Source organism: Peromyscus maniculatus, chromosome 4 (genome assembly GCF_049852395.1).
Source record: "Peromyscus maniculatus bairdii isolate BWxNUB_F1_BW_parent chromosome 4, HU_Pman_BW_mat_3.1, whole genome shotgun sequence".
Classification (NCBI taxonomy): domain Eukaryota; kingdom Metazoa; phylum Chordata; class Mammalia; order Rodentia; family Cricetidae; genus Peromyscus; species Peromyscus maniculatus.
The window spans coordinates 66,363,210-66,375,765 of record NC_134855.1 but is presented as its reverse complement, the minus strand read 5'-3'; the positions used below and the strand labels follow the sequence as shown (position 1 = coordinate 66,375,765).

At 34.0% G+C, this 12,556-nt stretch overlaps 1 protein-coding gene across 1 annotated transcript; it reads left to right on the top strand.

Moving 5' to 3' along the window:
• Positions 1–2,044: 2,044 nt before the first annotated feature.
• Positions 2,045–8,836, top strand: LOC102923305 (olfactory receptor 4C15-like). Its single transcript, XM_076568697.1, has 2 exons — positions 2,045–2,217; positions 6,417–8,836. Exon 2 carries the CDS (start codon positions 6,459–6,461, stop codon positions 7,392–7,394), a length of 936 nt encoding a protein of 311 aa, XP_076424812.1. The 5' UTR covers positions 2,045–2,217; positions 6,417–6,458; the 3' UTR covers positions 7,395–8,836.
• Positions 8,837–12,556: the final 3,720 nt, after the last annotated feature.

Genomic DNA, 12,556 nt, shown 5'->3' with positions numbered 1-12,556 from the left:
ACCTATGTAATTTTGCAATATAATTTTCAGAAAGAGTTGTCAAAAATTCAACTGTTCATCTTTGGAACAAAACTGTTCATTGGTCTTTATAAATTTAATACAGGAAGACATGATTATAAATTAATGGAAATTTTGGAATATAAGATAACTTCCACAGAGTTGACAGACATTTCAAGCCCAGTTATTTATATTTTCTTGCTTTTGGCTCCATATTTCTTTTTTTCTTTGTATTCTTTCTTTCTTTCTTTCTTTCTTTCTTTCTTTCTTTCTTTCTTTCTTTCTTTCTTTCTTTCTTTCTTTCTTGTTTTGATAAATATTTATTATTTATTGTTTAGAATTTTTAAAATTTCATATGTATGAATGTTTTGCTTGCATGTGTATATGTGCATCATGTGTGTGTCTGGTGCCCATCCAGGTCAGAAGAAGACATTGCATCCCCTGGAACCAAAATAGATGTAGTTTTGAGCCACCGTGGGAATGCTGTGAATTAAACATAGTTTCTCTGCAAGAACCACAGTGCTCTTAAGTGCTGAACCATTTCTCCAGGCCCCTATCTCTTTTTTTAGTTTTATTTTTTGAACTGAAAAACGTACAGGATTTCTATAATATGGATAAATGCTATAAGTAAGTAAATACATATTTCTTCTATTATCTTCCCTAATGAAATCTAAAATTTTTTTTGCATTTTTATACTGTTTTTCATACAGAAATAGATAATAAAGAATTAAGCAAAGTAGAAAAAGTTAGTAAGCTTTTATTAGTTTTTGTTAGCAAGTTCCAAGTAGTTTAATTGAGTGGGAAACAGAAATTGTTAGTATCTGAATGCTGACCATTGCGGATCTCATATCACCTACTGTGGGCTATAATTCATGCCAGGTGATTATTCTGTGTTGTGACACAGATGTAGCATTTAAGTTAAAGGAAAACAATAATTTCCTCTAAAGTTTATATACTGTTTAAACACTGGTGCTGTTTGAATACTATTATTCACAATTTTTTCATGAGTTACTTAATTTCTACTTTTTAAAGTTGTGTAAACAGGTAAACAGGGTAGGAATCAATTCTTAAGAGTTGTACAATTTGACAGATAATTTGGCTTGTTCCACTTCTGAAATAATCTATGAGGCAACTTTTAACTTTTCTCTCAAGCAGGAATGTCAAGGCTGTATTCATATGTTAAAGTGATCTTCAAGATCCTATTGCATATTATGAATATACACGATGTCCTTCTACCTCTAACCACTCTACTTTTGGTTTTTAACTTAGGATATAAGCCATAGATTTTGTCCAAGCCTATAACTACAGCATTTTGGAAACTAAGAGTGAAATATTACTGTGAATCCAAATTTACCCTGGCCTATGGAATGAAACAGACAATTACCCTCCAAACCACAAATGCTATAGACACACAACCTCAAGAATTTTTAAGTGAATAACATTAAAATTAACATATATATTTAAACATAGTATTTCAAAAATGTGGGGTTTTTTGAGGAATAATCTTTGCTACTTTATTTCTAAAACAATACACATTTCTCATAGGGATTAATGTAAGGATTCTTTATGAAAGAACTCATAAGCTATTATGTTTAGTGAGTAACCATGCATTTTGCTTAAATTCATAAAAGAAATATTTTATACCATTCATTTTACAGCACTGTTCTCCCTCTAAATACAGTGTTACATAAAATCATTATCAAACAGGAACCTGATTATTCAAAAGCAAAAAAAAATTCTGCACATATAAAATTCTTACTTAAAAAATATTGAATATGAAGAACAAAACACAGAAATCTCTCTAGTGGCAGAATTTAACATTTAGGAAAAATTTAAAAGAAACTCCTTTTGGAAAAATTAAGCTCTTTCTAACCCATTTAATAAAAGGATTTTAAACACTCAAGCAAGTGTTCAAGCATAAAAGTTGTATCATAAACTCATGCAGAAAGAAATCTTAAAACTCAGGGGGATAAAAATCAGTCTCCCAGGCTGGTGATATCTCAGGGAAACCTCCATAAATTTCATGATGACACAGGAGGAAGCCTTGGCTTATTTGCTTTTCTTACATCATGAGACTATGCTGATGGCAGGACCTGAGAAGCAATGTTCACATGCTTTGCATCAACTTCCAAAATCACTGCTTTCTTTCTCAGGAGTGGGAAGGAATTGGATACAAAAGAATTTTGTTCACCACTGAACGGATTTCTCCATAAAGAATAGGTGATACCTAACTTTAGACTCTTTACAGATTTGAGGCATGGTGATCTATTTTAGGTACCTTACAGAATTTTCACAGTTGCCTTTAAATTATGATGGACTATTTTAAGTGTGGATGCTGTGTGTCAGGATACTATGTTTAAAGCAAACAGGGAACATTCAGTGCATAGCCATGTGTACGGAGTTTCATACACTCTGGTGTATAGGCTCCTCATCATTAGTATTGATATTATGATTATGGGTAATCAATACATAAGTGATTAAAATGATATATTCAGAACTCAGAGGCCAGTGCTTATTAAATAATAATTGCTTAGGTGTCCAAAACTCAGTTGTCAGAGTGAGAACTTTTTCCTTCCTTCCTTTCTTCTTTCCTTCTCATTCCTTCCTTCCTTCCCTTCCCTTGAATATCTGCTTCTTTAAGTCCAATGAGATAAAACACATTTTCAGCTTGTCATCTTGAAGTTGAAAGCAAGTAACAGAGAAATGTCAAAGTGCTGTTCTTCAATTATCTGTCCACCAGCAGTTCTTTTTTTTTTGTAAAAACATTTTCAGTAAGTAAGACAAGTGTTCTTACTGTTCTGATATCATTGATTAGAAAATAGTGTGTTTGAAGTTTTGTAAAGAATGATGGCACAGGAGTCGTTGGAGTGTTGTCTATGCTACATAGCTATTGATAGAGAATGTAAAATGTACTGTTTCCATAACTGGACACAAGGTAAGTACTGAGAAGGACACAGAATCAGGAAAAGTGCCTTAACTCAACACGAAGTCTGCTGGTTTAAGAATGTCCCCTTAACTTTCTGTAGGTGGTATAGAGTGCTTCCGAACTTTTCAGAAAATTCAATTAGTTCAAGATCTGAACCTATCAGTTCTCATGTTTTTGACTTAGTCTCTCTTAAAATGAACAGAATCACCCAGGCAGAAAAAGAGCCATTTCAGAAATCACTCAGTATGGAGTCAGAGGGAACAGTAAGACAAGCAAAGCTGAGGCGTTTTGGAAAGCAATATTAGAAAATGGTTAGTAATCTCAGGAGAATGTGTTTCCCAGAGAGTGGCAGAAAAGGAGTTTGCTTAGCTACATATTAATAAACTTTTTACTGCTAGATAATATTCTTATGTAATAATGTGTTAGACTTGTAGAATTTTACCATAAAGGATAATTTCAAGTAACTTTTAATTTCATGATTATACATTGTGATCACAATATTAAGTTTTTCATTGGAAAGCTTCTTAAAAGAATCTACATAGAATGATAATTTTTCTAATTCCTGTTATTCTTCTGAATGTTTTTTTACACTATACAGTTATCAAAGACTTTCCATTGTCTTCAGATAGATTAATTCTATCAAAATCTCTGTTGCTAAAATGAATGGACAGGTAATTATGGGCAATTAGAAAGCAGGACACAGGGAGTCACACTTCTCAAGTTTACTACTCCAGAACATGGCTCATTGACCAGAGTTATGCAATGAGGGACTCTGAGCAAGACCAGAAATTAAGATTAGATTCTTACAGTGTTAGAGAAAAGAAAGCAATGAAATGCATGGGAAGAAATACATAGAAAATGGGTTGGTTCCTATGTGAGATAGGGAATTAGAAGTCAAAGAGCAAATGGAAGTGTTAAATGGTTGAATTTATGCTATTAATGTTTGTGAAAAGTTTATGCTATTTTAAAAACACAAGTAACATTGCATGAATCAAGAAGTTTGTATTTAGGACTATATTTTATATGCATGCACATATATACATGGAACAACAAAGGATTGGCAAATGGGATTCTATTGAGGGAAGAAAGTGAGGAGAAAATGATATAATTATAATAAACTCAAAAATAAAATATTAATTTTAAAAAGAAAAAATATTACTGCCAGATGGATGTGGTTAACCTATTGATTTAATTTTTGCTAGTGAAAACTTTGTAAACCTCAGAAACCTTCACAGAAATTTAAAGGAAAATAGATTACGTAGATTTTAATTTTGATGTTTAAATATTTGGTTCATAAAAACAATATTTATACTATAAATAAAGTATATTTTTATGTTTCCTTATTTAACATTTAATACATTTAAATATTCATGATTAGATACTTAATTTTCCTCAATTTTGTCACTTACTTTACTCTTAAAAAGCTTGAGGTTTTCATATTACTAATACTTTTTTAAGTGCATTGTCTATACTATTATAGTGTTATTTTAGTTTGTAACAGTCACATATACAAAGGTACCTTGTCATGATTTAGATATTTTTCTGTTTTCAATATTTTTGAAACTGTATTATATTTGAATGTAAATTGCTTTCATTTAACTTTATTTCAGAATTTAACTTAAAGATTGGAATTCTAAGAAAAATAATATAAACTTCTGAGTGCTTCTAAATTTTTTGTGATTTATTTTCCAAATTATTATTTGAGTGGATCAATTTTATAATAATTGGTATAATCTTTAAAACATGATTTTATTTTATTTTTATATATGGATATTTGAGTTGGTCTGTTTCATATATGCCACTTTTCTGTAGGAGTCCACACCTGCTAGAGGAATTAATTGAATCCATGATTGAGAGTTACAGAGGGTTTTAAGGCTTGACTTAGCTTCTGGGAACTGAATTCAAGTCCCCTGGAAGAACAATAAGTGCTCTTAACCATTCATCTCTCCAGCCTCTAAAATGTGATTTTAATCTGACATTTTTTCAAGATTCAATTTTCATCAACATATGTATGCAGACACTGTTTAAATACTCAACATTCTCTATTCAAATCTTTTTTTTTTTTTTGATGCATAGTTTGTAGGATGTAAGGGATAGGAACTACAGATTTGGCTTGGTGTGGTGACATGCATGCATACAAAAGCATGCACAGGAATGTGTGTATGCATGTATATATTCACACATAAGAATATAATACAGGAAAGATAGACAACTTTTGGGTTTAGAATTACTTTTTGTGGGTGACATAGTTGAGTTTTCCTGTAAATTAGTTACACCTAGCATTGTAAAGTAATGCTACAATGAGTAACATTTTGATATTTTTCAAATTTGACCATTTAATACCTTGAAATGAGCAGGTAAGATGTTATAACATGTTTGATACTAAATTCTTATGAATATCAAAGTATGTATCTTGGCAAATCATTAAGTTGGAAGACTATAAATTACATTTGAGGGTGAGATTCTGTTTTTTAGTTCTGTGTTGTCACCAAATTTCATTTATAGGTGATTGGTTCTTGGCCTTCTGATTCTTCACCATTGCCTTTGTCAAGATGTTCCATTTGCACAAGGACAAAGGAAGACTATGCTTTAACCCTTACAGAGTGAAAGAGATTAGAAAGAACATCCCTTTCCTGAAGTTCTTACAAAGGAGAAAAATCTCACTCTTCACTCTGTTGATTCTGTGGAGACATCATGTCTGTTAAAGCTTATGTCTCCTAGGTCCCAGGTTAAGCATCTTTTCTTTGTTTGATGATAAAAGCTTTGATGATAACTTTTGCAAAATTAAGGTGCACAAACCACTGTAACATACTGCTGACTAGGACCAGATCTTTTAAGTCTGGAGCAATTGTTCTTTTTGTATTATTTCACTTAGCTGTTATGACAACAGGTTAATTTTTGTAAAGTTCTTGTTAGGTTGTAAAATGATGAATTTAGTGAAATTTCCAACCTTTCAACAAATGCACAAAAAGGATTGCTGCAGACTTTCCCAAAGAAATTTCCTTTTTAAAAAGAATGGATTAAGTTATTGGAAGTTCCAATAAATTCACACTTTTATACACATATAAGCTGAATCGTGGATTTAGAGGTGTGCCCTAAAATACATATTGCTTCTTCTGTTGGTAGATGAAGCAGTACGTGCTCTGATCAGCCAATGATGACTTACATTCTGGTCTTCATTTATATCTAGATTAATTCATAATGCATTTCAGTGATTCACTTCAAGAATCTCATAAGGGGTCATGAAAGCTGACCCTTCCAACATAGGATATTGCTCTCATCTCACCCAAGTAAATACTTTTATCTCCAATATTTTAATGTGATTATTTAAGGTATTCAATAATTTATCTCAACTTCAATGCTATATGTTATGCAACTATACATTTAAAAAATTATAATATTCTTTTTTTATAGCAAAACAATCAAGGAAGCAGCATTTTGTACGGGTTAATTATATAAACTTGAATGAGTTATTCTTTTCTCATAATTTCAGATTTAAGTGAACAGATTTTACTTCAGCATCTTCTTGAGAATAATGCAAAACCAGAGCTTTGTCACTGAGTTCATACTTCTTGGGCTTTCACAGAATGCAAAAGTTGAGAAAATATTGTTTGTTGTGTTTTTGTTGATCTACCTTGCGACTATTTGGGGCAACATGATGATTGTGGTGACCATCATCTCTAGTCCCACACTGCTTGCCTCCCCCATGTACTTCTTCTTGATATTCCTGTCCTTACTGGATGCATGCACTTCTTCTACTGTCACACCCAAGATGATTGTAGATTTCTTCTATGAGAGGAAGACCATCTCCTTTGAATGTTGCATGACACAACTGTTTGCTATCCACTTCTTCACTGGGATAGAGGTGATTGTCCTGTCAGCCATGGCCTATGACCGCTATGTGGCCATTTGCAAACCCTTACATTACTCTTCCATTATGACCCGGAGGCTCTGTGGCATTTTGTTGACAATATCCTGGGCTGGAGGATTCTTGCATTCTATCATACAAATTACCTTCACTTTGCAGTTGCCCTTCTGTGGACCTAATATCATTGATCATTACATGTGTGACTTGTTCCCATTACTGAAGCTTGCCTGCACTGACACACACATATTTGTTATCTTGGTCTTTGCCAACAGTGGATCTATCTGCATCATTATCTTCTCTATTTTGCTTGTATCCTATGGTGTCATATTGTACTCTCTGAGATCCCACAGCTCTGAGGGACGACTTAAAGCTCTTTCCACCTGTGGATCCCACATTACTGTTGTGCTTTTGTTCTTTGTGTCATGCATATTAATATATGCACGACCAACAACTGCTTTCTCTTCTGAAAAAAATGCACTTGTATTTGCCACCATCATGACACCACTTCTGAACCCTATGGTTTACACTTTCAGGAATAAGGAAATAAAGAATGCCATCAGGAGAATGTGGAAGAGATTGACAATGGTTTCTGATGGTTACTAAAATATTATACTTGCAATGCTGGGGGGACAAACCAGTGGGTAATAACATTTGTTGTGCAAATTAATATATTGTTAGATTCTCAGCACCCACATAAAAAATCAGGCATGGTAGCACACTTTTAACAAAATACTGGTGAAGGGATGTATTGTAGAGCCCAAAGGTTCACTAAAGCTTCTTGAATGAGGTCAAAGTTCATTGGAGACCCTGTCTTAAGGAAATAACATAGGGAACAATACATGGATAGATTCAGTGCCTTCCCCTGTCTCAGCATGCATGTGGACAGGTACATGTACCATCTACCCCTCATTTGTATATACATATACACACTATACATATAGGTACAGAGACACACACACAAGAATCAATAATTACACATACAAAATACATCTAAAAATTCAAGAAGTCATTAATTACTAAGAAAATTATTTTATTCATTAGTCATTGAAAAAGATGGCATCATTTTCTATAGGATGCATTAACAATGTAACTTTCTGAGTTCACACTTTCACTCTGAATTGATTAATTAGCATTAACATGTGAAAATTAAAGCCAGTTTAATTTTATACTTTCAAAAATTCAGTGAATGTGAAAACATTGGATGTGGTTAAATTGTCTTACTAAATAAATGTGTATTTGAAGTAAGGAGAAGCAACAGATTTAAATGCTCCAAGAGAAAATGGGTCTTATACCATTGTGAGACCTCAGAACCTAGAAATGTATAGGAGCATAGGTAAAGCCTGAAGTCTAAATATTACTGGATTATTTGAACACATTTTAAAATTGGGTTTATTCATGCAGGGAGGAAGTATTGAGTTATGTCTTGAATTTATAAAAGGACTAGACACTGGAATTTCCAAGGACTGAAATGACTGCCCCTCTTGTATAAGCTCTGTGACCTAATTCCCTTGGAAAATCCCATGTTATAGCATAAACCAAAGGCAAATATTGATTATCACCTAAGATGTTCATATACTGAGCACATATCTCCTATTATTTACAGATGTCTTAGTTTGATTTCTATTGCTTTGAAGAGATATCAGGACCATGGTACCTCCTATAAAGGGAAACATTTATTTAGTGTGGCTGACAGTTTTAGAGGTTTAACCCATTATTATCATGACAGGACATTGTATCATGCAGGCAGACATGGTGTTGATGAAGGAGCTGAGCCTGGAAAATCTTGGTCCTGCAGGCAACAGGAAATGAATTGAGACACTGGGCATTATTTTGAGCATAGGAGACCTCAAAGCTCACCCCCACAGTGGCAGGCTTCCTCCAACAAAGCTGCACCTGATTCAGTAATTCTACATCTCTTAATAGTGCAACTCTCTGTGAACTTAAGGGGACCAACTGCACATTAAACTACCATAACAGAGAAGAGAATGTAGACAAAGCAGATTTGAAATTTGTTTTCACAAGATTAATAAACTTCAATATATTTTATCATGTCATTGTTCATTTTTTCTGTTATTTGTTTGAGTCTTTTTGGGGGGTGTTCATTTATGCATATGAGTTTATATCATTTCATTGCGTCTCTGCTCCTTTGAACTCCTTCTGTGTTCCTCACCCTTTCTCAAATGCATGCCCTTTTGTTTTCTAATTATTATTGTTACACACACACAGACACACACACACACACACACACACACAGACATATAACACATGTATTTATAAATACAAAAATTTTGAGTTTATTTAGTGTTGAATAACTGTGTGTGTGTGTGTGTGTGTGTGTGTGTGTGTGTGTGTGTGTGTGTGTATTTGGGGTTAGTTCTTAAACTTTGGTAACATATTATAGACTTATCTTAATTAAAAGAATAAAATGGTTCCGAAAATAGTCTTAAAGTACAAATCATATCACAGCACTGTTTTTCTCAAAATCTTTTGATATTTTTTTCTTCTAAATTTTTGTTTTACCATGGGTCATGTATCATCCTCACACCCTCATAATCTCCATTAAATATTCTTTCATCTCTGTCTCTTTGTTAAAATGTCATGATTTTCTTTTCTTCTTCATCTTCATACTTCAGTAAATGTAAAAACTGTAGAAATAATAACACCAATTATTTTCCATAAATACACAAATGAACCAAAATTTGGGACTTGGAAATGACTCAGTTGCTAGAGTTCTTGTATCAAAGTTTGAGAATCCAAGTTCTCATTCCTAACATGCATGTAAAAAGCCAGGAATGGTTGAGCATGCCTGAAATCCTAGTGTTGGGAGGTGAAGACGAAAATTCAAGTTCCCTGGGGAGATATAGGAATCAATAAAGTAAGTAAGTAGCTGAATTGTTGGGCTTCAGAGTTAGGAAAACACACTAACTCAAAGAATAATGTGGAAATCTACAGAAGAAAGCACAGTAATGTTGACTTCTTACCTTTCAGTGCACACACATCACACACATTCACAAAATAAATAAGTAAATGACTGAATAAAACATGAATATAGGGGTCCATGATAAAAGAAAATAGAAGCTGATAGACTTTAAAGTTGCACTACAAGATATGAAAATGCTCATATAAGATATGAGCATACTTTGATAAAAAAATTAAACCAAGCTTTAATGAAAATCCTAAAATTGTATGTTTTTTTCACATTTATTCTTCTCATACATTACATCCTGACTGTAGTTTCCCCTCCCTCCACACTTACTAGTCCCACCCCCACCTCCCCACCCCCAGATCAACTTCTCTTCTGTTGTCCTTCAAATAAAACAAGACAAAATATAAACAAACAAAAAACCAACAAAAATTATCAGGCCTCCAAGGAATACTCACCCAATGTTACCTAACAAGATACAACAAATCATATTGTAGTTGGATATGGCAACCCAATAGGAGGAATAGGGTCCCAAGTATAGACAAAAAAGTCAGAGACATTTCCCACTCCCATTGTTGGAAGTCCCACAAGAACATCAAGCTACACAACCCTAAGGTACATGCAGAGGGCCTACCTCAGACCCATACAGGGGGTTTGTGTTGGTCTCTTCAGTTACTGTGAGCCCCTGTGGGTTCTGCTTATTTGCTTCTGTGGGCCCTGTTCTTGTGTTGTGCTCCACCCTGTTGGGGATGTCTTTCTGTATACTGTAAATATGTTCTTCTGATTGATTGATAAATAAAACACTGATTGGCCAGTAGTTAGGCGGAAAGTATAGTATAGGCGGGATAAACAGGGAGGAAAATTCTGAAAAATAAAAGGCCCTGTCAGGAGACAGTGACAGCCATGGCCACTGCTGGCAGGAAAAGCAAGATATAAAGAAACTGGTAAGCCACAAGCCACGTGGCAAGGTATAGATGTGTAGCAATGGATTAATTTAAGATATAAAAGCTAGATAACAAGAAGCCTGCCATGACCATACAGTTTATAAATAATATAACTCTCTATGTTTTTATTTGGGTGTGAGCAGCCACAAGCCGGTGGAAACAAAAAACTCCAGTTACAAATTGTGCCCAACATGAAATAAATGTTTCCACCTAAATCTTGAGAAGGTTTAAAAACCAAAATAAAACAAAACAAACAACAACAAAAGGATTCTAAAACAGAGCCACAAACAGCTTCCTAGTTTTCTCTCTAAAATTAGTGACAGCCTGTGTGCTTGAGCTACTCTATGGTGGGTTTGTGGCATGCAGGCTTGACCTAAAACATGGCAAGAATGAGGCATGTACAAGCCACACATTATACTGTGTGATGGATTTAGCTTATGCTAGTATAGACAAAAAAAAGAGATTTCTGGGCTACACACTGCTTTGATAGAATTGATAGAAGCACAGACCCACTGCTTCTGAAAGTTGATGATACACAGGGCTCCCAGACGCAGAGCTGGTGGTAAATGTACCACTGCCATGTTGGAAAACTGAGGTGGGCAGAGTCATTCAATACTAACCACTGCAGTTTAAAACAATAGATTCTCAATAAGACAGATTCAGCTGGGATAAACCTCTAAACAGTTTACAATGTGTGTAAAAATATATGTAGACTTAAACAAATATAGGCTTATATATACAGTTATATAAAAATAGATAATTTCGAAAAATAAAGTCTTTAAATAATAAAAGTAATATAAAAAATAAGCCATATAAAGATAGATGTCACACAAAAAATCTAGATTATGTTGTCTTTGGAATTTTTAACTACAGAAAGACATATGATTATAAAGGCTCTACATAATGTTTGGCTGTGGTTTTAACATGCGGTTATATGATGAATGTGATCCATTAGTTACTCTGACTCCAAGACACCACAGAAAGGTGGAAAAGATTTCTCCCAACTGAAGGTCATGAAAACAAGATTTGAAACTTAACAATTTTCATTTGGTAATTATAAAATTTGAAGACACAAAAATAATGCATTAACTTTTATTATATGGTTTATCACTTTAGAACAAATGACAGTGCAATATAACTAAATTAATCAAAGTTCTGATTTCGTTTCCTTGCTGTAATACAACCCCAGGACCAAGGTAACCTGGGGAGGAGACTTTATTTGGCTTAAAATTCCAGTGCAAAAATCCTTTATTGAGGGAGGTCAGGGCAGGAACTCACGGTACCAGAACCAGGGAGGCTGCTTGCTGACTGTTTGTTTGACTTTCTTTCTGGCTTGAGCTAAGTTAGCTTCTATAAAAATACCAGAATTGCCTGACTATGATTAATTTTGCCCACAGAGGTCTGGGGCTTTCCTCCATCAAGATAGTACCCCACAGACATGACTATAAGGCAATCATGTTCAGGGAATGTTTTAGCTAATGTTTTCTGTTGATAATACTGTACTGTGTCAAAATTACAATTGAAGCTAACCAGGACACCCATCTTTTTGTAAGGTATATCCCATACCAGGGGATTTCAGCTTCTCATAATTAAGAACCCATTTCCTTCAGGTTGCCAGAGCTACTGTGTAATGTCTGACTCTGTTCTTACCATTTATCACTCAGCAATTCCACATTACATGCACAAGGGGAATCACCATTTCCACGATTGAATCTGGCTCCAGACATGTCAATTTGATTCTTATTGTTTGTCATTTTTGTTGATTTAGGACAAACTTCCTTCATGGACAGCACTGGTTAATCTTAAAGTCACCATTCTCCTTGACCTTCTAAGAACAGAGAATAAAATCATGTGGCAAAACAAGTAGACATCAATTTAGCTCTTGCAGAATGCTTAGA

Coding starts and splice junctions, on each gene's coding strand:
- LOC102923305 (XM_076568697.1), top strand. CDS start 6,459: ATGCAAAACCAGAGCTTTGTCACTGAGTTCATACTTCTTGGGCTTTCA.